At 40.3% G+C, this 26,898-nt stretch overlaps 1 protein-coding gene across 6 annotated transcripts in view; it reads right to left on the bottom strand.

The window, feature by feature from the left end:
* Positions 1-7,540: 7,540 nt before the first annotated feature.
* Positions 7,541-26,898, bottom strand: part of CREB5 (cAMP responsive element binding protein 5) — a 425,217-nt gene continuing 405,859 nt past the window's right edge. For 2 of the 6 annotated variants that reach the window (XM_081244659.1, XM_081244660.1), the window contains exons 9-11: positions 23,140-23,370; positions 14,557-14,665; positions 7,541-13,667 (exon numbers count right to left, since the gene is read on the bottom strand). In XM_081244659.1, coding sequence (XP_081100785.1) covers positions 13,504-13,667; positions 14,557-14,665; positions 23,140-23,370 — 504 coding nt within the window. In that variant the 3' untranslated portion in view covers positions 7,541-13,503. Of the gene's footprint in view, positions 13,668-13,971; positions 14,001-14,043; positions 14,115-14,556; positions 14,666-23,139; positions 23,371-26,898 lie in introns of those variants that run through there. The other 4 variants (XM_081244661.1, XM_081244664.1, XM_081244663.1 and 1 more) reach the window with 3 other exon arrangements.

The raw sequence follows: 26,898 nt of genomic DNA, 5'->3' as shown, positions 1-26,898 counted from the left end.
TACCTGGAGGAAAGAGCTATGCACAGATGGACTTCATTTAATTGCTTTGTACAAGGAAGGGGCCAAGTCTTAGCTTACCTTTAAATGAGAGCTAAGGAAATAAGCATACACAGCTACTCAATGCTCTGAATTCAATACAATGGAAACTTATAACCCATCGTGGCAGGTGCTGTCAGGCTGCCCAGCTACCATTCTTTCACACAGTCTTCTTTGCGAAAAGGACCTCAGTGTGTTTGGGATGGTGGCGTGCCCACCTCTGGGGATGGATGGTAGATGATCTCACCCAGTGCTTCCAAACATTTTTGCATGACTCGACACATAGAAAATGATTAAATTTTCACAATATGTTGTGCTAACCTGGAGGGAATTTGTAGGCATCAATATGGGGCTTGGAGAAAAACAAATCTATTATATTCTTTCCATACTATATAATTATGGTAAGAAAAATGACATACAAATATTTAGAAAGAGACAGATTGTTAAATTTGGATGATATTTCCAAATAAGATATTTCCTAATTTTTTAAAATAAGAAACTCAATCGTGTTTCCACAAACCTAAAATTTAAAAATCAGATTTTAGGCTTGAAATGGTTAATTAAACATTCTGCCATTTCTCTTCCAAATTTTTCTCTTCAAGTTCTTGATCGTCATCACAATTTTTGCTCACACAAAATAGGTGACTAAAAAAAAATCAGAACCATGTTTACAACCATTCAAAATTGTAATAGTTGAAAAGGTTTTTTTTCAAGTCTAATGTTTCTTTGACAAGTATTAAAATTTTATGTGATGATGTGAATGTATTTCAAATTCAGTAAAACTTTTCATATCAAGTACCTAAAGATCATGATGAAGTTCTAATCTTCAGAATGTGTAGTCAGCCTGCTGGTAGGTTGGATGTTACTAAAATGGTACATCAATTGCCCAGGGACAGAAGTTCCTGATAGAGGTAAAGGCTGAGACTGGGGGTAGCCAACCAGAGTGGGGCCTACCAGAAGCCCCTATTTGACCTCCCTGATCGATCCCCAACCCCTAATGACCACACCTTGGGCTATGCAAACTCCTCCTTAGATGCCTGATATAGGTGTCTCTTAGAAACCCCTTGTCCCTTTGAAACTCCTCCAGCAGCCCACAGGCCTCTTGTCCCCGTGCACCATTGCAGACTCTGCAGCTGGCTTCTCCAGTACATGCCTGGGGGCAGCACCTTTGCAGTCGTGCTCACCTGTTGTCCGCAAGTGCTAGATATTGCTCCCTGTGCTCACCACCTGCAGGTACAACAGAGTGTGTCGTTGGACACCACCCTTCTCAGCCCACCCTGCAAGGAGTTCTGGAAGACCATGCTAATAGCCAAAGACAGCCAGCCAGAAGGCTTCTGCTATACCAAGAAATGAGGGGAACAGCTTTATGTGGCTTAACTGTAACCCATAGGCCTTATTCGACACAGTGCACTAGTTGGGAAGCTTGGGTCCAAGCAAGCATGATGATCTGGTTCCCCACTGTTGCAGCCTCTTTGAAAGCTAAGAGAGGCTAAATGACCTAGTTCTGGTCCATGAGACACAACTGGGTTGACCAGGGATAGGAGTAGATCAGGGACAGGTTTTGTTTTCCAAGTAAAAGAGAACAAAAACGAATGTGTCTGGTACTGATCCTCCCCCAATCTTTTCTCCCTGGATTGGGGATGTGCTCTAGAGCTTCAGCAGCCATCTTGTGACTAAGAAGTGAGAGAGGTATCAGAGAGAGGCCAGAAGTACTGCAGAGCTACTGGTGCTGACCTCATTCAGTTACCAGATTAATGCCAAGAGCTCAATCTTCAGATTTCCTATTATATCAGAAAAAAAAATCCCTATTTATTTAAGCTACTGGAAGTTGAGTTGTCTGGTACTTGTAGTGAAAAATATTACTTACATGTTTATTTTACTGTGCATATAAGGACCCATAGAGAATGAAGGACATTAGCGTTCTTTATCCATTCAACAAAATATTGAAAACAATTCCATTCTCGGCAAGTTTTGCAAACATTCCTTTAGAAGAAGAACTTAAACTTGACATGTCATCTGTGAAATAGATGGTGTGGATATCCTTCGGTACCTGAGGCTTGTAGGTGTAGGGAGCCACTTCAAACACATGTTCAAGTGTGGCAATGCCCTGGTGTGTGGAGTGAGAATAAGCTGCGTCTGCTTGCAACGGCAGGGAACGTTGCATTTCCTTTCCTGTGTTGGTGCGTCAGAGTCTTCAAGGGCTGGAGAAGCCCTTCAAGTGGTTTCCCATGGCAACGTTGCGGAGAGAGCATTTACTAGACCTCTCTTGCCTCCAAGAAACTCACCTAGCTTAAGTGAAAGGAGAGATTTAACCAAAGGCCCTTGGGCTATTTTATGGTAAAACCATGCGATGGGGAGGGACATGGTTGCAGTGAGCCGTTAAGGACTACGTCAACAGGAAGTGACCATTACCAGAGTTCTCTTTCTGCCTCTTGCTTCTGTTTTTGCTGTTTTGGCTTTATTTCTCTCTCTTGCTACAGAATAGTTCCCTTACCGGGCGGGAACTTAGCTCCTGGTAGCTCCCAAGTTTACATCTTTTAGACTCAGCTAACAGAGAGAGACAGGCTGATTCTCTAGGTCCCCTGCCCCTATATCCAGTTACTGGGGCTCCTTGTTCATTGGAAGCCAGGGGCAGAGTATTGGACTGAGAAGCTATGGCCAGAGGGCTGGGCCATCAGTCTCCTGCCAGAGCCAGGTGGACGGAGTAAGGGGAAGAGAAATTTCCAGAGAAGGGTATGGTAGCAGTATTGGGCAGAGTTCCTTATGTAGCCAACTCAGAAATAATTCCCACTTCACTCTGTGTATATTTATACTGACAAAGGATACAAGTAAGGAGAAGACAGCTGTGTTGGTTTAAGGTCATGTAGGAAATCAATAGACAATTTAGAATGAAAATGAAGAGCTATTCATTCTTACTCTAGGCTGTTAGGTTCACTTATTCTAGCCTTCTTGGTAGCAGTTCTCATTGCTTTCTTGGAGGCTTGTTGCTAAGAGCTGCCCTATTTCCTTGTCACAAAGCCTCCTTTAGAAAGTTACTATAGTACCTGGAGGGAGTTTGGGGACAAGAGTGTTTCCTAACCTCATCCTGGAGACATTATGCCAACATCCTTACAAACACAAACACACTGGAATCACTTATGGAGAATATGAGAAGAATACAGCAATGATCTTTCTTGGAAACTGTAAGTGTAATCAGTTTAAAGCAAGAGAGTAGGAAGTTGTAAAACATGACAGGCAAAATCTTTCTCACTCTTGTTGGTTAATTTTTGTATTTTGGATATTATGGCCTTACAAGCTGAGCCGTAATATCTAGAAAATTTATTTGCTTTGTAAAATTAGTTTTTAATGTTTAATGAATATTCAATTTGTTTCAGTTCCAAGCTTCCGGTAACATAAGAATTTATTAACCATTCATTCGTTCAACAAACGTTTGTTAACATCTGCTCGGTGCCCAGCTTTATGCTGTCTTCCTCACTGCACTTTTTCCTCTTGGTATGTTTTAAGTGTTTCTGTGCAGTGGTTTTAGAAGTAACAACTATCTCTCTTAGCAGTCATTTTCTCCTCGCTCCCTTTTTGGAAATCCTGCTCCGCTCCCAGAAGTAGGAGCTATAATTCTACGTAACCCTGCTTCCCTAGACATAGTTGATTGTACCAGGGATAAAAACCTGACCCCATATGGTCAATCGGATTCTTTCTCCTGAGAAATTGGAACAGAAAGACAGAAACTGAGTTGGTGTTGGGTGTTAGAACTAAAAGACCGTAGGTATGCTGGAGGCTGAGGCTGTTATTTTGGAGCAGAAATGATGGGCCCACAGAGAAGCAATTAAGTGAGTATACAAACCAGTTTGCAGAGAGAGAAAGAGAGAAAGAGAAGCAGACATGGAGCAGGATGAGAAAACACCTGGCATCAGAGGCCAAGACAAACCAGAGAGATTAGCTATTTAATGACTTTCCAGAGTCATTGTCATAGTTGCCACCATACCTAGTTGGGCTCCATGACCTACCTCATACATCCTAAGAAATTCACCTTCACTCAAGCATACTTGACAGGGTTTTTCTTTCTTTAGGCAAATCCCCTCTAAGGGATGAGTTGATGAAGGTCAAAGTCAGTGAGCTAATTTATTTATTTTTATTTTCTAATTTTTTTATGATAATGGTATATTGGAGTATGTGATGGAGTTTTTTTTTTTTAAGATGTTGGGGGTAGGAGTTTATTAATTTATTTTTGCTGTATTGGGTCTTTGTTTCTGTGCAAGGGCTTTCTCTAGTTGTGGCAAGCGGGGGCCACTCTTCATCGCAGTGTGCGGGCCTCTCACTATCGCGGCCTCTCTTGTTGCGGAGCACAGGCTCCAGACGCACAGGCTCAGTAGTTGTGGCTCACGGGCCTAGTTGCTCTGCGGCATGTGGGATCCTTCCAGACCAGGGCTCGAACCTGTGTCCCGTGCATTAGCAGGCAGACTCTCAACCACTGCGCCACCAGGGAAGCCCCCAGTGAGCTAATTTATATAGAGAGTGCTCCATTTAAGGTAACTCGAATATAATATTAGTAGATCAAGGACTTATCCTGTGTAAATGCAATACAAGCAATCATGTTTACTCAGAACCATTTTCTTGCTGTAAGAGCATTGAGGAATTAGAATGTATTGTGAATGTAGGATCTTCCTTTTTTTATTCATTTAAGGGAACATGTAGGCAGATCTCTTTCTGAGACAGTGCAAGTGACTTATGGGAGAACTTTTTATAGCCCATTGCATCTACGTTGTAGTAATACTGGTCTCAAGAAATTTATGGAAGATTATTGATAATTGCTGCAATTCAGCCTCCAGTTGATATAAGGAAATATGATGTGAGCAGAGACAGAGGATCTGACAACATATAAGATGAAACTTAGTGGTTACTAAAAGTTTTTGACTTAATTTTCAGGTTTAAATATAACCATTTTCTTTTCTTAAAAATTTTTATTGGGGTATAGTTGATTTACAACATTGTATTAGTCTCAGGTATAAATATAACCACTTTCAATAACAACAATAACAATATTAACAATAATAGTTTTGCTAGGTTTACCAGCTAAAAGACTATTTTTCAGATGTTATCATTTATCCATCCTTTCAGCCATTTTGAAAAATCACCTACAGTTGCTAAAAGGAAGTAGCTTCTGAAGTGGACAAATCTAAACCCAGACTCTGTCTTTATATTTTTAAAATTAGCATTTTTTTCTCTTTTGCAGCTGAAATTTTCATGCTTGTTCTGCTAAAGTTGATGTTACTGCCATGGGAACAGGTCTCACAAAACGTCTTGCTTTCAATTACTTTAAAAAGGGGGCCCATTGTGCTCCAGAATTTTATGATCTCATAATGAAGATACTTAGGTCCCAAACCACAAGGCAGGTTGTCTTGCTAAAAAACTATTTTTCTTGGATAAGAAAATATGGAATGCAAAATTAAAATGTGATCCAGTAACCAACGAATAATCAACCACAATAGCAAATGTGAGATAAAAGGACATTATGAAGCCCCAGGGACACACAGGGATGAAAGGAAGGGTAGAGATTAGAGTCGTCTATCCTCCAAGTATAAATGTGGGATCATAAAAATTTTTTCAACCAATAGTAATGGCTTTAAAATTGCAAATGAGTGTGGGATGGGTATTACAAAGCCTCTCTTGGGAACCATGTGTGTACTTTGTGGTCCTAATGCAAATGTAACAGATGGGATTGCCATTAGAACAGCAATCATCACCCCATACCCCAAATTGTTGTTTCTGTCCCAATTTCAAATATCCTGTCCCAAGGTCAGGCTAGGTGTCAGATGACACGCCCTGGTACTTGGTTTTAAAATCGGACTGCTTTGGCCACAGAACCAGGTGGATGGGTTGGAGCATTCTGATAATAAAGGAGAAGGCAGAAAGGAAATAACAGATCACCATCTTGGCAGATGTTTACTGTGTGCCCATTGTGTATCCACTGTTCTAGATCTTGGGTTGCAAGGGTGAAGAAAATTGAAAATGCCCTTTCTCTTGTGGAGCTTACATTCTACTTGGGGGAGACTGACAAAAAAAAAAAAACAACTAAATATAAATTATGTTAGATGGAGGTAAATTCTATAGAAAGTATAGTCTGGGCAAGGCAGATGAGAAGGAAGAGTGAGAGTGATATAATTTTATGTAGGATAGAAAGGCTTTACTGAGAGGGAGACAGATGAGAAAGGGAGCTAGGCTGACATCTGGGGGAAGAATATTTTGGATAGAGGGAATGAACAGTGTGTGAAAAGGTTCTCCGGTGGGTAGTGAGAGGATGTTTGAGGAACCTCAAAGATATTAATGGAGCTGGAGAGGTGTGAGCGGGGAAGGAAAATGGTAAGAGATGAACTCAGAATGAACAGGGTGAGGTCAGGTGGGATCTTTATAGAACTTGATAGTAAGGTATTTGGCTTTTGCTCTGAATGAGTGGAGAAGTCCTTGCACGGTTTTAAGTAGTAGAGGAATACAGTCTGACTTCCATTTTCAAATGCTCCCTGTGGCTGCCAGTTAGAAAAGCACTGCACTAATCCAGATAAGAGATGCTGGTAGCTTGGACCGAACTGCAACAGTAAAATTGGTGATAAAGGATGGTTGGATTCTGGCCATGCTGATGGATCAGATTGAGTGTAAGAAAAAGAGAAACATGACTAGAAAAATAATAAGGAAGAGGAAGGAAGGCAGGAAGAAGAGGAAGGTGGGGGTTAATGTTTATAAGAGTGCATGCATACTGGGCTAAGCCTGTCCTTAGGACTTCTCTGGAGGTCAAACAAAGAACACCAGGATTTGACTGTCAGACTAGCCAGCGTGTGATTCTTCGTTCACAGACACAACTTAAACACGAATTTACACTGGCTGTGTTTCTTGACTGTTAAAATCTGCTGATCCCAAAGTCATGTGGCCAAACCCACTGTGAATGTGTTAGACTCGTGGCCTCAGTTGGGAAGTTGGATGGAAGAGGCAGTGGGAGAGTAGTGATGGTCTGGGAAGGAGAAAATCTCACCTGCTTTTGTCCCTAGATGATAGTGACCCTGAAAGCCTAAGCCTTGGTTTATGAGGCACGAATAAGATCTTGTGCAGAGTAGATGTCATTACCCCCAACCCAAATTTCATCATACAGAGGGTACATATATTATTTGCATTTGAGTGCTTTATTATATTGGAATTGCAGTGATATTATTAACATTTGTACAAATGCACAAAATCTTGTCTCTTCTTGCTAGAAAGAGATGTAAAAATCTGACCTAGTTGAACAGTCTTAATGAACTCATTGTCCGTTGGTAACAATAAATGTGTTCACGATGCAACAAAAAGCTTAACATAAAATTAAACATATTAAATGCTGCTGCAAGTATTTACATGTATGTACCCCCAGTTTTTTCTCCTTCCAGTAAGGAAGGTGGTTGCTTTACAAACAGACAAACAAACACAAATGCTTTGCTGTTTACAATTACAAACAACCCCCCTCCCGCCCCCACCCCACGGAGTCCAGAACTTAAAGTGACAGTACCTTTTCTGAGGACTTCCTTAGTTCACACTTACTTTGCACAATGGTAACCTTTTTTCTCTTAGTTCTATCTTTTGGACAATATTTATATTCCAATTGTCCTAGAACACTGTGTTTGAACTGAGCCATTTTTTTCTGGGCCTTTTCGGAAGATCCCAAACCCATGTCCTCTCCAGGGAGAACATTTCAAGCTTATCTTTTCTCCAAGACAAACCTCAAAGGCAGAACCCCTCTCTCTATGAGGCAGGTGTGATTTAGCAGAACATAGAAGGAAAGAGGGCGAGCAGTTCTGTTCTACTGGCTGGCTGGTGGGGAAAGGTCCTTTCTCTGAAACCCCCTCCACTTCAGCATGGCTGATACCTTTCATCATGTCCCGTAGCGTCTATAGCCTTGGTATTCTAAAGGAGCAAACTAGACTCTAATGAGCTTATTGTGCATAAGATTTTAATGATGTATTTAAAGCTAATTTATTCAGGTTCCACATTCTCAGTCCTGAGGCTAAAATGATTCTGTTAAAAAAAAAAATCCTATAAAGTTCTATAAGATGAAACACAATGCAAGAAAATCTTCAATGGCTTAAGAAGAGCTTTCTAAATCCTGGCTTCTCATGAGCTAGATATTGTAAGTTGGTCTAAATATAACAGCTGATAATTATTGATCCCCCCTCTCATGATAAGCTTGGAAAGGTATCAGAGTGCCACTTAAGAATATTAATCTTTTAAGAAATGCTGGCAATTTGGCCTTACCCCGCCTCTTCAACTTGTGATTAAATAGCTTTTTTAAAAAATAGACAATTTATAAGGAAAAAAATATATAAACACTCTTTAAGCAATTTGGCTATAAGCATTACATCACTGAAAAACTCCACAAGAAATAGTAAAATATTTTGAACGGACATACACTTTTTCATTTTCACAACATGATGAGCTGGGGGTTTTTTTGTTTTCTTTGTTTTGGTATTGGATCTTACTTGTAAGTTTATTGCTTCAGTGTCTTCTTGTCCTTTCTTAGATTATAATTGTAAAATAGAGGTGCTGTCCCTAATTATAGTACAAGGCAACATTTTAGTTTTGAGACCTAGGAATGAAATAGTTAGGGTCACCGTTTTTTTTCAGCAGCCCAGAGAGACAATGGCGAGGATGACAGTCTGATATGCATGGTGATGCACAAAAGAATGTCTCCTGGCTCATTCAGCACACTTTGGTTGGAGGATAAGTTAGAAAATTCTTAAGTGTAGCATAGCTGCTCCCTCACATCTGTTGCATAATATAACATTTTTTTAAAAACATGCTATGAATAAAGGGAGAAAGAGTATAAACTGGCCCTTCTCCTTGGCATTCTCGTAGCAGGCTTCATCTAGGTTGATGTGAGCAACGCGTCTTGGCTATGCTACTGGTGAACGCACGCAAATGTACCTGGTGCAAATATTCCGTAAAGTATTTTAAATGATGTAGCTCAGAGCCTTAGAGGAAGCATGGGGGAGTTGGGAAGGGGAGGGTGAAGGCAAGTTTAAGGGCAGGGAGGAGGTCTGAAACAGAACGAGAGAAACTGACGGGGATTACAAATGCTAAAGTGCAATTTTAAAATATAAATTATTTTAAAAGCAGAAGAGTGATTCTAAATTGCTACTGTTCGCATAGGCACGATTTGATTCCAATTTAAACGGGTTATTTACTTTCCCTTCTCAGATATACTGCATAATGGAACTTGAATGGCTTAAAGCTACTGCGCACGGTTTGGGAAGGGCCGAGAAGAGCGCTAAGGAAGCTGAATAGTGCAAGGCATTCTGGGAAGTTGGGGTGCGGTGGGGAGAAGCAGAGATGAAGCTGTTTTTACAGTTTTACGAGAGAGCTGTTCCAGTTATAGTTACTGATTCCCTTTAGCTGAACTCTGCTTCCTAAAGGAAAGAGCTTACTTTAAAAATGAAAAAAGAAATAGATGATTTAAAACTGTCCCGAACATAGATTAAAAAATAACTCACAGCAATACAAATCCTTGAAATTTCTATGCACAGAGGTCTAAACAAACATTTCCACCAAATGATGGAGACTAGCCATTTGAAACCCTGTAAAATGAAGATACACACAACTAGAGTAGTTTATTATGAACTAATCCTTTAAAAACAAGTAGATCCTACAGAAGAATATTGTTCAAATGGAATGTTTAAAAATAACATTTATTAATAAATATCTTATAAAATTCTAAATTAATAGATTCCTGTTCAAATTTTGCTTTGGTCCTTGAATTCCACTGTATACACACATACATACATACATATTTTCTTAGATGTTTTTTTATTAACCAGAAAGAAGCACATTCTATCCTAACTGGACGGCTAGGTTTATAGCAGTTACAGATGCTTAAAAACCCCCAGCCAAAGGCTGGTCTTTTATGGCAGCTGGTTGATTTTAATGACAAGCTCAACTAACACACGACCATTTTCTGAACTAACAGACCACAGCCACCTGCACATTCACCACGGATGCCCCTCTATTCGGAACATGCACGGCATTTGATTTCTTGGACCTGACAGGCTCCGAAGAGCAACTGCTCCAGGTAAGTCACCCTAATGATAAGAAGGCATGCAGCGACAGTACACAAATTGCTCGTCCCCATGGGCCGTGTTAAGACTGTGACTGGCAAACACTGATGTGGAGATAGGAGAGGGCTGAGGGGAAGGGTAAAGGGAAAACATCCGACCTCACGCCAGGCGTTAAAACGAGTCCATGCACAGGGAGGATTTTCACCCTACCTGTCCTGGCATATGTTCAGAAATGTCTTAAGGAGAAACAATTACGATGGGAATGCCTCAGTGTAGGTAAGGACTGACCTGGTAGAAACGCTATCAGGTGTCCCTATCCTGGCTGCTAATTCCTGTCACAGGAGGCAGGGGAGGCGCTGCGGAAGTTTCCAGGCAGGTTGGCAGTGACTTTAGAAGCAGATCCTGCTGATAAAAACCCACCTGTGAAGGAGGAGAGGCAGTGCTGCGCTGAGGGCCCTCCCTCCTCAGGATGGGTGCTCTGAAGGTCAGAGCAACTGATCTGTGACCGTATGGATGGATGACCCAGTAGCTGGGTGGGAGAGGAGAACGGGGCAGAATGTTTCCCCAGTTTGGCAAAAAGTGTGGGACAAGATGGAGAGATTTTCAGGCAGACAGATTATTCTACGGTCTGGTGAAAGCTAGGCCTTCAAGTGAAATATTTAATATTGATAAGTCGAGTGTTGGATTTGACCAATGAGCCTTTCTGTTCAGGATTTCAAGAAGCTCTGACAACTTGCTGGCATCCTCCATTCACTGTATTTCCACACTGCTAAAGGCCCTGAGTATAAGAAGAAGACAGTTTATTCTAATTATACCTTGAGGCCCGTTTGCTAACCTGTGTGTGGTGGTTTGCCTTCTTAGCATAAAAAACAGACATAATTGAGCTATATATAATGCACATCAGTCAAACCGTCAAGCTGCTGAATTAAAACTCAGGCAAGTTCTTAACTGCAGAGGCTTTCGGTTTAACAACTAAATATTTCAATTAAGAGGTGGAACAGAAGTAAAGTAAACCATAATTTTAGTAACAGCCCACTCCTTGGACATTCTGATATCACCAGTGGATTTTTAAAAAATCCATTTCATTAAGTGCTATGCATGCAGTAAAGAAAGAAAATATTTTTCACTTAAAGCAAAACAAAAATTTTTAAAAAATTTAAAAATTAAAAAACCCGAACAAATATTTCAATGAGCTCTTTCTCCTTTTTAGGGGGACACATAAATGGTCCTAGGAAGGAGTTTAGAAAAAATCATTTTTGATTTCAAAATAGAGACAAGAATTAACTGCTTTTTTAGCTAAATCTTAAACTTCTTAGGAAGCCAGTTAGGTTAAACCATTCAGCTATTACAGCTGGGATTCAAAACAAAACAAAACAACTGAATTCAGTATTTAAAATACTTAAAAATGATATGTTTGTCTAAAATATAATAGAAAATCCTCTTCTTGTTTGCATTTTTTTTCTTTTTTTTTTTTTGCTTTTCTTTTGTTTTGATTTTTTAGATCATCTATCCAAGTTATGCGTTTCCCTGGAAACTCAAAACTTTCTTTTTGAAAGCACTGCATACATGAAAAGATTGTTGATAAATATTGATTTAAAAAGTAAGTTATTAGATAAAACTGAAACTAATTATAAAAACCATGCTTCATGACCCTTATATTTTCTTTTTTTCTCCAAAATAGATTCTTACACTATACTGAGAGAAAAAAAACCACATCCTTCCCTTTTCTTATAAAAGCTACATCTTTTGTAAAATACTATTTTTTTATATCCCATTCTCTCTCTCTCTCACACACACACACACTCTCTCTCTCTCTCTCTCTCTCTCTCTCTCTCTCTCTCTCTCTCCCTCTCCCTCTCTCCCTCTCTCTCATGTTTGGAGGTCAAGCATTCAAATGGAGATGAAACACCAGCACCTGCTTAGACCACTAGAGAAGAACATTAGCCCCAGTTATTTGTGACATGTGATAGTAAAACCTTAGCACAGTAGAGTGGCTTGTTTCAAGGAGGCACAACTGTGGTTTGGACTCTCTGCTTTTTATAATGGGCAAGTCCAGGAAAGTTGCTGAAAGTATAAATCAGAATTATTCAGAAGAGTGGAGCAGCCATATCCAGGGGATACTTTGAACAGCCAGAGTGCTTTAACTGCTGTGGGAGGGCTGAAAGCACCTCCATGGAAACATCAGGTTTTCTTTCTCTCTCTGTTCCTCCAGTAGTTCGTCTACTTTCACTCACCAGAACAGCAAAGACGGTTCCATAGGCTTAAGAAAAAAATAATAATATATCTTAGGCTATTAGCAGCTAATGATTGAACAACGTAATCTGTGTAGTGAATAGAGCCCTTCTGAATTATTATATAGTACATGGATTTTCAACATTATAGACAGGCCATATAAAACCAGTTGTAATTCGAGGGTATGATATTCTAGCCCTGCATCATAATTTGGACTTTCACAATTGAGGCTTATAAAGCTCCCTTCCCTAGTGTCTCCACAGCTGGCATTCAACAGTGCTTCGCCTACGGCTAAGCCACGTTTTATTTGCTCTGATTATTAAAAACATTAAACCAGGCGCATTAAACATCTCCCGGTTACTCTTTTGTAAAAAGCAAGAGTTGAATGGGTCAGGGGCAAGGGAAGCCATGGCTAGCTCCACATTGGCATTTTCTTTTTCCTTTAAACATTATTTTCTTCTTTACATGCAACGCTAAAGGGGAAAAAATAAAACAGAAGAAAGTAAAAATAAAGAGTCAATAGGGAGCCCAGGTAAAAGTGGAAATGGAAAGGAAAATTGGGCATTCAAGGAAGTGGACCAAGAGTAGGAGGAGAGGTGGTGAGATGCTTGCTGATTTTATTTGGACATCAATGGAGCTTATACTTTTTTTATAGTAAGAGAAACAGGGTTGTGGAAAAGGCTCTCCATTTATCTGGGATTCTGGTGACATCATAGCACCAACTCAACATAAGCTATGACATCATCAGACTTCTCCCCCAGTTGCCTTGCAGTCTGTATACTGGACATCTAGGTACGCCTCATTTTGGCTAAAAGCTGTGGCTTAACAAGATTCAATGTTTCAGGCAAAGGGTTGGACTGATAAGAATGAAACCATGACTATATACAGAAAGAGTTCAGTTTATAAACAAGTAACTGGTACCAGAAAATTGGAGAAAAGCACCAAAGCATTTCCCAAGCTGATAGATTATTAATTGCATAACTCCCTTTTTTTGCTTATATAACTAAGTATAAAAGACAACATTTCCATAATAACTATAAAAATGAAAGCCAGTCTTTGAAGGGCTGAGGAGTCTTCCAGGTCTGAGTTAATTCTAAAAATGCCCTTGAGAGAAAGGACGCAGGATATGCGACAGCTCTCCTTGGAGGCAAGGTCTGACCCTCGGATTTTAGAGAATCGGATTCAGGTCTGTTCTGTGAGTGGTGAGCTGACTGAGGGTGGAGCTTCCTACCACCTCGCTGACGGCCGAGGAAGTGGTGATGGTGTTATGCTGGATGACCTGCTGCTGAGAGCACGTGGGGACGGGGCTTGCAGGAGGGCTACTCTCTGGACCTAGGAAAAAGCACACACACACACACACACACCAATATAGCTCTCTTCTGGGTGGACTTGGAGACTACTCAAAAAATATTGCTAGATGCTTGCTAGAAATAGGAGCGTTTCACACATTTTCTCCTGGAGGTTAATTTCAAAACTTTAAAGTCACAAAGCTATGCCTTCCCAGTTTATAGCTACAAGCAAAGCCATGCTTTCTAGATCAGCAACATGAGTTGATATGTTTAAGTCATGGCATGTGAAGTCCCCATCTTGTCTTTTCAAAGAGCCATCCATATATCAAATGTGGAAAAATACTCACATGTGGTGGGAGAATCTGTGTTGCTCAATCTAAAAAATTATTTGAAAAGAAATTGACCTTCAGCCATGAATCCCCGCTTCTTCCGCCATCCCCTACTCAATTAGCATTGAACCTATTGACATTCCAGGTGCAGATATTGGGATCTAGAAAAACAGATCCACTTTACATATTGGTAAACTGAGACAAGGTCACTAGCTTTTCAGCCCGGTGAATAACATGTAGCATATCCTGAGGCATTGGATATAATTCACCCAAAGCCTGTTTCCCAGCCCATAAAAGACTGCTAGCCCACCAGTAATTGGGCTCCTACTGGCTGCAGAATTGGAATTTGGTGGGATTTTACAATGTGAAATGCCAGGGAACGTCTAGCCAGAAATTATTAGGAGGTGGCGGTCATGGTGATGAATGGGGTCAGAAAAGAAGGGTTCCCTCTGGTGCAGCAGTCTGGCAGCCACTCAAGAATTCTAGCATGATATCCACCTGGGTGTGCAGTCTATGCTTTACTTTTGTTCTTTCAATAAATCCAATGAGAAATTGGTGGCAGAAAACTGGACACTAAAAAAAGCAAAAAAGTCAATGACTTACTTAGATATCCTTGTGATTCTTTCTGCATGGCTGTTATGGGGCAGTCTTTATGCGTTAACAACAGCTGTTTCAGCTGTGCCACCTCGTTTTTCAACATGGACACTTCATTCTGGAAAGAGATCCAAGTCATGTTAAGAAGACCAGAGAATACAAACCCAAGGCCCCGTGCACTTTCAACAATGTAACTGGCACACTTCTTTTCTGTTATGTCTGACTGACATTAATAATATTATTTAACGGTATTCACCTGAAAATTTGTAGCTTGCCTTTGATCTGGCCCTCAGGTTTACCAGGAGCTTTCTGAAGAGACTAGGTTTTAACGCAAGAGCTTAATCCTATTAAACGTTACTTAGGTGGGACCCTCCATTCTACACTGACTGGGTGACTCTAGGCAGGTAACATAACCCAGCTAGGCTCCAGCAACCTTGGATGGGAATGAAAATAGTACAAAGTTCTTTGAGTTGTTGTGAGGATTAAGTGAGGTAACAGACGCAAAACACACAGAACAATACCTAGCACGTACGAAGCGCTCAATAAATTTAGCTCATAATAATTCTCTTCACTCTGTCTTTTTTGACAAGGACCATGTTTTTTTAAGGTCTTTATTGAAATTCGTTACAATACTGCTTCTGTTTTATATTTTGGTTTTTTGGGCTGCGAGGCATGTGGGATCTTAGCTCCCCGACCAGGGATCGAACCCACACCCCCTGCAATGGAAGGCAGAGTCTTAACCACTGGACCGCCAGGAAAGTCCCCATGCTATCTTACAGGCTCAGGTTTGACATTGACCACGAATATAAGGTGAACGTGAGGCACGGGGAGGGACTGTGTGGCAGGGTGAGCGGCTTCAAACTGAAATGCCCTCAGAATGAGCCGATTTCCCAAAAGAAGTTCTTCATGGGCTGCAGTTCAACAGAGCATGTCCTTCTGCCTGACACCACTTAGGAGGAAGCATGGAAGCAAACGGAGCAAATGTCGGTCCTCAGGTCAGCCCAGGGAGGCCAAGGGCAATAAAGTTTAGGGCCATGACTGTGTTAATTTGATTGGTTCATTAACTAGTTTGGCTAATTTCAGTCTATAAACTTTTTCCCTCCTCAATATCAGGGTGTTGCGGATTTACTTAGATAAGTGCCACAAATCTCCAATTTATGTAGTAATTCACAAAGATAGGTTCATAGTTTGTGGAATACTGTACTTGGCACCATCGTCTACAAATACAGTTGACCCTTGAACAACATGGGTCTGAACTGTGCGGGTCCACTTCTGTGCAGATTTTTTCAATAGATAACAATACTACATGATTAGCAGTTGACTGAGTCTGAGGATGTGGAACCACGGATACAGAGGGCCGAGGATGGGATTTGAGCATAAGCGGATTATGGGATCTGAGGCCAGTCTTGGAACCAATCCCCGCTGATATTGAGGGACAACTGTATAAATGTGGAACAGATGGTTCCAAGGCGCTGCCACTTGATAAAAGTAAACTGTAAACGGAGCACTACCTCAAATAAGCCATTTTACAGTTGTGATAAATAATACCTCTCTCTGGCCAATGTTCCTTTGTGGCTGCCATGCAATTATACTCCACATGGAGGAGACTTTTCAAAAGCATGCACACAGAAAAAGGTGTTTTAACATTTCTGTCATTAAGTTGTATCCACACCTTCAGTATGAACTTGGCTTTTGAGGCATGTATTTATCACCTAAAAAGTAAGTTTGGGATTCTGAAGTTAATTAAAAATTTTTTGGGGAAAATTGTTTCTAAGAATACCTCCTAATTCCAAATTCATTTGCAAAATACATTATAAGCAATCAAATGTTGAGTAGCATGAATAAAAAAATAATGAAAATCTCATCTACAAGGCTTTTATGCCTATCTGATGAAAAGGGAGGAGGGATAAGTTAGGAGACTAGGATTAACATATAAGCACTACTATATATAAAATAGATAACTAATAAGGACCTACTGTATAGCACAGGGAACTCTACTCAATATTCTGAAATAACCTATATGGGAAAAGAATCTAATAAAGAATGGGTATGTGTATATGTATAACTGATTCACTTTGCTGTACACCTGAAACTAACACAACATTGTAAATCAGCTATACTCCAATAAAAATGTTTTTAAATGCCTGAGAAATTAGCACTAATGATGAATAAATCACTTAATTTCACAGGAAAAGTGCTCTTAAATTTGAGAACATTCAGGAAGGTGAATTGTACCTCCCACCTCCAAATGAGTGTGGTTGATAAGGGGCCCTATCAAAGCTGAAAGTGACCCTTGTCAATTTGGGGGTCAGTGGGAAAAGTTTATTTATAGGACAATTTATTTTAGCCTTAAACACTATTATTTTTCTCTAATTTTATGCCCATTTAAATTCAGATAGCCATCCTTCCTTTTCCCAGCTCCCCCTCTGCTTAAAATAGCCTGTGTAAAAGAAAGTTACTTTTAGACCATTAAATAGAAGGCAGCCCCTGGTTAAAAACAAAACAGACAAAAACAGAACAGGAAAAGGAGAAAAAGAAAACTAAGATGTTTGGATGTATACATATTTGGCCTCAAAATGAAATGTGACATGATTTGTATTTGGACTATAGAGATAACATTTTTCTGAAATCACAACTGCTAGACACCTGGACCCTAAGGGGAAACTGTCAGTTGCAGATAATGTAGACAATGGTTCTAAGAAAGTGGAGTCAAGCTCCAGTCCTTAGTGAATCCAGCCATACTTTTCTTCCATGATCTAGGAAACAAATGAGGAAAGTATTTAAAATAAAACAGAACAGGATTCTGTTGCTTTCTTATACTTCTGGAAGAAAAGAAAAATGTCACTTGGCGGCTGCCTTGGAGGGGATGATTTTAGTCTCCGTTTCTTCCTCCTCTGTGTCCTCGGAAGTCACACCTTTTCTAGGCAGTCTTCCATCCCCCAAACTCGAAGTGTACATTGCCCCTTCCTTAAAAAAACACTTTGAATTCCGTTCTCCGGGTTCCTACAATTGCAAGGAGCTAACTGCCTACAATACTTGGCATATCCCAAACCATTTCAGGATAAACCTTTTGCTTTCATGAGAGGCCACAATAAAACAGCACCAATCACCACAACAAAACAGTGTATGTGGTGTCCTGGTCTATAACCAAAGCCCCATAGAAAATAGATGATTTTAGTGGCATGTTTTGGTCTATGGACAGCAAAGCACTTTATTAATAAACCAATACATTGTAAGTATAGAAACTGAGGACCTGGGAGTTCTGAGGGTCTGTAAAAATGTAGGAACCTGGAGAGCACTGTAACAACTAACCATCATTTAAAGATATATGTGAATATGGACATATTTCTTAATGTAATATATTAGCAATTATGTTATTTAACTATGTTAGGGTTGGAAAATGAATGCCAGTTAATATTCTCCATAGACAAGAACAATCAGCCTCCCTCTTGCTTAGATCATGCACACATAAGTACGATACTGATAAGGACTAAATAAAAGTCTAAGGGCCACAGAAGCAACAGAAATTCATGGGGCAGCTTCCAGCAGAAAAAGGAACTCTCAAATGAGAGTTGAGAATTATCAGGTTTGGCTCCCCAAATTGCCACACCAACCTAGTGTAAAACAAGGTGGTTGGACTAGTTTTCTAGTTACTTCCTGCAAGATAGTTTTTTACTCTATGAATTGCCTTCTATTGAGAATGCTAATTACTTAATAATCTAATGAAGGTCTCCATCTTGATTTTTATTCACAGTTAATTGCTTTTGGTATTCTCAAATGGGCTTATATATCGTCTTATATTTCCTAAGGGAGCCAGTCCTAGCACCTCCTGTACTTCCACATCTTAACAGGGCAGATTCCAAAGCAACATTTACAGTTTCACTTTTGTGCAAAATTTCAAGTCCACGTACATGTCCATATTGTGAGAGTCTACAGAGCCTTCATCAGATTCCATAAGGGAGCATTTGGGTTAAAAACAGTCGAGAATCTCTGCCCTAGAGGAAGCGGAGTGAATCATGTGTGCTGTGCACATGCATAAACATTCCATATTGATAGATACTGATAGACATCATTCCATATTGATAGACCGACTGATGTAGGAAATGCACAAATACTAGACTATATTTTAAATAAAAATCCTTTTCAAGATAACATTAATAGAAATCACCTTGAATACATTTTGGAAGAGAAGAACCAGACAGCAAATGTTTCAAAATGCATGAAAGAAATCAAAAGTGGCATGCAGTTCTAGTAGGGAAATAAACACCAGGACTTCTGGAGACATTTTCTTATTCTGAATTACCTTGCATTATGAATTGATGCAAATCACCAATTTTTTTTTATTCCCTTGTGTAGGTTGTAATAATAACTATAGGTCTTCATATAGAAGCACTTTGCAAAAACAAAGTATTAATAATAAGTATTGATTCTCTTGCTGAAATCAGCTCTTCATTCTTTTCTTTTTTCTCAACTAGTTTGGGTTTGCTACTCCTAAAAGTTTAGCCATTTAAATAGGGACTGTAAGAGTATAGATGTAGTTAGATTAATCTGTTCTTAAACCCATAAAGTTGCCTTGGGATGAAGTAGCACCCTTATATAGACATTCAACACTGTAATAACGTACTTTAAACAAGAACTCCAAGAAGTTCCTAATAGCTACGTTTTCAGTTTTTGGCTTTGGGGGATGTCATTTTGTTAATATGATAAACTCCAAATGCTTTTTGATGCAAGCAGTAGTCCATGCCAAAAAAATAATTATCAAAATGAGCCCTGCCACATAGCCCTCCCCTATTTTTTTTTTTCCTTGTAGATTAACTGAGGCCAGGTTTGGTTCATTCTAAAACAAAGGACTTTCAATTTGTACAGCAACAGTTCCCATCTGGCCTATTCTCTTGCCAAGTCCTAAACCTGAGCTCGTGTGTCTAAAATTTCAGCAGCGACTTAGGCCATGTGTCTTTGCACTGAAAAAGAAAAGCAATTATTTCCGTGGGCGACCAGACGATTTCCGTATCATCTATTGAACACAATCCACTGAGCACCACATTAGCAGTTGATGAATTTAGAGCTGATGTCAGCCACTCTGTCAGAGAAAAGAATCGGGATTCCTTCATAGCTGAAGAACTTTCTAGAATGAAAGATGACAGAGCAGTGGGTTAGGTCAAGAGAAGACTCGCTTGGGTTTTCATCCTACTACTTGCTGGTTGTGTGACTTTCAGGGAGACTTCTCATGTCCCCCGAGACTCAGTTTCTCCCAAATAAAATGTCAGATTGGGTGGTTTCTAATATTTCCCCCAATTCCTATACCTGTGTTGAACTCTTGGGTAGAGATTTGTTGTGAGATGAGGAAATGAAGTCTGGGAGTTTGATTTTGTTTTCTCGGGTCTGATTTTTCCAATCTGAAGCTCTGCAGCCTAACTAGAAGATTTATGCTGGAAAACAACTCAAAAGTGGCAGCTGGCCATCCAGACCTTGGATATTCCTTTTGGCGGGAGTTTGTTTGTGTAGCACCTTCCATTTCTGTTTACTTAAAGTTTGGCTCACTGGACCAGCCTCAAGAGAGACAACTTTTTCTTTTGACAAAGGTCCAGTGAGAGGGAAAGGGTCATTCAAAGGTAGCAGAATCTGCATATCCTCTCCAGCATCACGTGGCATGATGCAAAGCACTCGGCATCACAGAAAACATGGAGCCCTTGTGGTTTCTGTCCCTGTGAAGCAAAGCAGTGGTTGGAAAATACCAACAACGTAGTCTTTTCAGAGACCGTCCCTTCCTCAGGCACTGCTTTAACAACCAAAAATATTGGTGCCTGTTGAGTGGCCCCAATAGGACTTTTTTTTCTGGTTTTCAGGGGCTAGAATTCTAGTATCTCTTATCCTTACCCATTTTGGTTCTAAAAATGTGAAAATTAATAGATTAGGTTTGGGACTTCCCTGGTACTCCAGTGGTTAAGAATCTGCCTTCCAATGCAGTGGACGCAGGTTCGAGCCCTGGTTGGGGAACTAAGATCCCACATGCTGCAGGACAACTAAGCCCAGGCCGCAACTACTGAGCCCGAGTGCCACAACTAGAGAGAAGCCTGCGAGCTGCAACAAAAGATCCCATGTGCCACCACTAAGACCCAATGCAGTCAAAAATAAATAAATAGATAGATAGATAGATAGATAAAATAAAAAATAAAAAGTCTCCCTTCTGGCAATAAGCATGTTTTAAAATATACTCTTTTAAAAAAGTAGATTAGGTTCTCATAAAGGATATACCTTATATGTTAAGTACCTTATATGTTAAGTGAAAGCTATAACATATATGCATATGTCAAGTCATGAACACATCTGACGTCAAAGTAAACCAGTATCCTCACTTTTCCTGGCTCTCTGCTATGACCCCCTCCATGTCTTCAGGCTCTAGAATGATGGTCAATACCCTGGGGTCATTCTGCCAGGACTCATTTTAGTTAAAACTGATTTAAAAACTTGTCCGCATCTGATTACATGTCAGCTGACTACTCAAGACTCCTTCATCTAGGTCAGTGGGTCTCACTCAGGGGTAATTTTGCCCCCCACGGGGGACATTTGTTATTGTCTGAACATTTTTCAGTTGTCACAACTTGGGGTGGGGTAGAGGGTGCTACTGATACCTAGAGGGTAGAGGTCGATACTGCTAAGTATCTACACTGCACAGGAGACAACAAAGAATTACTGAGCCCCAAGGTAATAGTGCTGAGATTGAGAAAACCTGTACCTGTTCATGGTCCTCTTGCAGATCTCAGAACTGGTAGCAAATTCCAGGGGTTCTCACATTTCAGTCATTACAAAACCACTGCTGTGATATTTGCTAGGTTACATACACCAGAACTTTTATTTACTTAACATGTTTGTACAAATTAACTCATTTTTTAATGATTTAGCCTGGTCCTTACCAAAAATATCTGTGAAACTGAAGGTTTGATGTTCTGATTACATTTTTCAGTACACATAAAAATTAAAATGATTATTATTAATATTAAAAATGCATACCTATGTCCACCTAAAAGCTTCTCACATACTACTATCCCTGCCAGATTCTAGAATTATAGACTTTCAAGTTAGAGTGGTTTCGGCGGTGTTTGAGTCCAGCCAAACTCTGCGGCTTGATTCCCTTAAATCACATCTTTGCCAAGTGGTCAGGCAGCTAGTTCTTGGAAACTCCAGAGACGGGGAGCTCATTCATTTATTCAACAGATACTGAGTACAGACACTCAGGAACTCTCCATGCTAGACCCGACATTAGAAAAGGGGGTAAGTGGTCGGGGGAGAGGGTAACAAAACAGAGTCTCCAACTTCACACAAGCTTCGTACAAGCTAGTGGGAGGATTTATTATCTTACTTCCCCCATATCTGCTATATACGTTCCCCAGTTTCTTTCTCATGTCTATCATTAAAAGAATGATGAACTTGGTGGGGGAGAGTGAACATCCATAAATGATGACAGTCAGTCCCTGTATAACCCAAACAGTGGGTCCATGTATAACCCAAACTTTCTTTGTATAATTTCAATTTGTACACTGGACGACCCAAGACCATTTCCACTTAATGGAATTAAATATTGCAAAGGGGGGTTTGGCACCCTAATTGCTCCTTTCTGAGGATGCACAGAGGATGGGGGGGTGAACGTGACCTATGAACTACTGAGGAGCAGATTCTCCCTATTTTAGGCATTCTTTCCCCTCTTCCCTCCACTCTTTAGCCATTATCTCTGCTCCTGGAAGCACTGTATATAATCCAGCGCTATAATCCACGATTTTTACTGCTATACCTGACTGCTTGTCACTTATATAATACTTGCTTTTTCTTCTGCTGGTGAACAGTGCACTCCTTTTCGTGTTAGAACAAATGCCCTGAACTGCATCATGTGTATAGCATGAAGTCCGCTGGAGAAGCTCTAGGTGCTGGAGGTTCTCAAAAACTCCTAGAAGTGGCCTTGTTATAAAATGTCCCCCCACTGAGCCACCCATGGAAAGCAAAAATCATGCAAGATTCAAATCTTGTCAAGTTTAAAAATGAGATGGAAACATGCCTTTTCTTATGGAGCAAAATAATAAACACAAACCTCCCTTTTTTCCATTAAACAAAAATATAGATAATCTAGTGTAAACTGAAGCAACCCCCTCACCCAGTGGACATAAAGAGCGGCCTTTCGGGTGAAGATTTACTATGTACAAACGGCTCTGTAGACATTAGTTCATTTATTCCTCCCAACAACTTTATGAGGTTATTATTCCCATTTTATAGATGAGGAAACTGAGAGCCAGAGAGGTTAAACCCAGCAAGTAGGTACGGAACAAGAGTTTGAACCTCTGTCTGACCAAGCTTCTGCTCCCAGCCCTATAACTTAATTGGGCAGGGTTTCCCTCCTCAGAGCAGACTGATGTAAAACTGAATGGTTGTTTTGTTTTGTAGAGTGTCTCGGAACTAATAAACCTTGAGGAATAAGCCTGCAGTTGCTCTGTGGGCTAAGGGGTGGTGTTAGCGCTTAGGTCAACAAGTGCCTGCCGGGGCAGGAAATGCCAGTGTTACACAGGGCCTTTGAGTCCTGGGGAGAGAGACAGTGGCCTGCACCTGAAGTTGCATGTTTGTCTGGGTGAGTTCTTCTGCTTTCTTTTCCAGTGACATCACCCAGACCTTCCTCTTCTGTCTGCAGCGGGTGGCGGCTGCCCGGTTCCGTTCCAGAAATTTCCGCCGCCTCTCGTCAGGATCCTCATCCACCACCCTTCGCCGGCGCCCCCCTGTGGGCTGAGGCGGCTGTATTGTCTGGGTGGCCTGCATCTGTTGTGTCGCTGGTGAAACCTGCTGGGAAAGAGAGGGAGTGGGTGATGGGGAGAGAGGAGGAACGGCTGGGTAAGGTGTTGAAATGCAAAACACAGGGAGTCGCTTGTTTTAGTTAGCACATTACACTTGTTTTCTAAGAATGAAGTCAACAATGAAATCACACTCATGAAGAGGAAAAGCATCACCCCGCTATCTTCTATGATATTTTGGTAAGATACAGGGATGATCTGCGAAAAGAGAGTCAAGTAGATTTTTTTCCCCTGACTGGCATTTGGCTGAATCATGATAGAAGAAACATTTTTTTCCCCTCAGATGTTAAAAATGTTTTATTTAAGGTACCTTGTAAAATCTGAAAGTGCCAATGTATGGCAACGGGTGAAAACAGAGGTCAGGGTGACTGTCACCCTACTGATGGGTCTTCTGTCATCTGCAGAAAACTCCTTCTGGGCAGGTTGCGAATGACTTTCATACTAATGGTGTCAAAACCATGTTCCTAGAACACACCTCTGGGACAGCACTGCCATTGTGACTCCTATCAAAAGAAGCCTGGAAAGCAGCTGAAATCCTTTTGTCACAATTTCAGAGTTCTTACTGCAAATGCCTAGCTGGACCTGCGAACTCCAAATGGGCCTGTCTCCTCCTCAGAGCTTGACCAAGGCAGAGGGAGTTACAGGATATGGTGAGTGGGTGAATTTCTAGGTGATTGGGAAGTGGGGCCTTTGAAAGTTCATCCTGATGCAGCACTGAGCCCTGTTAATACACCGTGTCTGTTGACAGGGAGGGGTGGTTGTATATACTTACATTATAAGGAAATCCTAGGAGTAGCAAAGCACTTTATTAAAAAGTTTTACTATGCTCATAGATTCCTTGTAAGGTCTGCATGGGGCTCAAAAACATCTAAGGTTTTAGGGACTCCCACACATATAGCTTTATTTCCCTTCATACAGCAGACACTCAGCACCTAGTGAAATTTCTATGACTGATTGTTTATGAGTCTGGACACCCAATGCTTCCCTAATGCACTTCACTCCTTCCCTTCATTCTCAGTAAAGGGTGGTGGTGGTTTTTTTTTTTTTCCTCCCTCTCATTGCTCAGTCACTCAGGCTTATGGCTGTAATACCTATAAAGTTGTTTTACAAGAGGCATTTAACCTGCAGAAATAACAGGCAACAAGTTTAAAAAATGAAACCCAGCCACCTTTTCTACCACATTCCAACCCTATGATTGAAATCAATCAGAACGACTGTAATTGCACTAATAATGACTCCTGGTTGACGATATATTTTAATCCTAAACTCTATCAAACCGAACATGACTAACTGAAAAAGAATCAGTCTCAGGACTGAGGTTAGATTGCATCTCAGTAATTTTGTTTAAAGCAAAGACATTTTCTAAAACTGTTTATTGGCAATTCCTTTCCTCCGAATCACAGAGGAATAACAAAATAAATTGTCTAAGATCTTACTCACCAGAGCGGCTGATGAAGATGTATTCCTTATTGGCAAACGTTTAGCACTAGTCATTTCAGCTGCAGTAACTTCTGAGCTAACCACTGCAAAGCAAAGCACTAGGAAAGAAGGTGCTAACCTGGCTATTTTTGCATTGTCGGGGTGGGGTGGGAGGGATAAATTGGGAGTATGGGCTTAACAGGCAAAAAAAATGAATGAAATAAATTCATTCATTTCTTTGTATGAATTAGTGATCTCTCACCGCCAGCCCCAGACAAGACTCTCAAGTAGGCAAAATGGGGTTTTAATCTCCACTGCAGGGACCTCTCTTTCAATACTGTATTCTACCACGCTAACGTTAACAAACCTTTATCCCCTGATGCTTCTCCTCTGCCTTTACCCAAAGGGGTAAGTTACATGGTGGTTTCAGGTGCAGTCCAGGTTCAGGGTCAAGGTGTGGTTTGGTTAAGAGAAATTCCTGGTGGCCAAGGAGTGATACCAGGACTCTGAAGTCACATCCTTATATGCAAAAGAATCACAAGAAGCCAGGAGAAATTGAAAATGCAACCCTAAGACCAGAATTTGTGTCTCTGATAATTATTGTTACCTATCATTATCTTTTTAAAATAGCATTCTGTCAGGGTGGGGTGGGAGGGATAAATCGGGAGTATGGGATTAACAGAGGCACACTACCACACATAAAATAGATAAACAAGAAGGATTTACTGTTTAGCGCAGGGAACTATATTCATAGTTCTTGTAATAAACTATAATGGAAAAGAATAAAAAAGAATATAGATATATACATATATATGCATAAGCAACTCACTTTGCTGTACACCTGAAACTAACACAATGTTATAAACCAACTATATTTCAGTAAAATAAATAGAATGGCATCATGTTGACACAGATGCTCTGAAAATTTTGATCAAAAATAATTAATTACAATTTCAAAATGACAGAATTTATTCCAAGTCATCTTAGAATCTCAGAGTTGGATGACCTTAATAACTTCTATTGTTCTGACAATCATACAATTAGGCCACATGACAAGAATCTCAATATCAACCAAGTTAATACAGTTAACAGTGGCATTTTGAATATGGTCTAAATGATGTTGTTCAAATTTCAACAAGACCAACCTGAACTCTTTTTAGTAGCATAGGATAAAAAAGCAACTTTGTACAGCCAATTATAAAGGCAATTAACTGATTGCATACACAACTGGCCACTTACTGACTCGAGATGGAGGGCAATTGGCTAATTCGTAATTAGCTAATGAATGGATTTTATATTTAATGAACTGTTAAGCTTGTCTGTGAAGTAACTCGCTCACAAATGCAACCAAAACTTGATGCTATCCATTAAAAAAAACAAAAGTATACATGTGAATCTATCTGCCTATCTTTGACCTTGTATTATAGTTTTCTTTTTCCCTTCTAAATGTATGTCCTACTATGGCACATGACTAAAAAGGTGCTTTGGATAGCATTTTATTGCTAAACTACTTGCTAAGCTTCTATCACATTATTCGGTTTGGAATTAATAATGGCTATCATGTATTGAAAACTGTGCCAAGGGCAAAACATTCTCTTATTTAATACTCCTAAGGGTCTATGAGCTTGGTCTATTATCACCCCATTTTACAGATGGGAAAACTGAGGCTTAGAGAGGTTCATCTACTGACCACAGTCATACAACAAGTAAGGTGGGAAAAGAATGAAAGTTTTCTCACTCCAAAGCCTACAGTCTTATTTGCTATATAGAATACCTCTAAGAACTTTGCAAAAGTAAGCTTGGCTAATAAATAAGCTTATCTACTGAATGGAGAGTTGCTTATGGATAACACATTTTGTGGATGGCTGTCCAGGTTTGGTGTGTGTTGGAGGGGTTGGTGCAAGATCTCTAAAAGCTGCCTGGTGAGAGGTACAGAGGCAGACAATGAATAAGTGTGGTCCCAAGCTTCTGACTCCATTCTGACCCACCTGGCAGTTTGACTGGGTGGAGGGAACTGACAAAGGTCATCCCACTTGAAGGTCCAAAATGTCTAGGACTAGCTATGCTCCTAGACAGGCCCTTCAACCACTTACTAAAACTC

The sequence above is a fragment of the Mesoplodon bidens genome (genome assembly GCF_964165515.1).
Source record: "Mesoplodon bidens genome assembly, chromosome: 9".
Taxonomy (NCBI): Eukaryota; Metazoa; Chordata; class Mammalia; order Artiodactyla; family Ziphiidae; genus Mesoplodon; species Mesoplodon bidens.
Note: the sequence above shows the minus strand (reverse complement) of the source record. Positions and strands in the feature narration are given on the sequence as shown.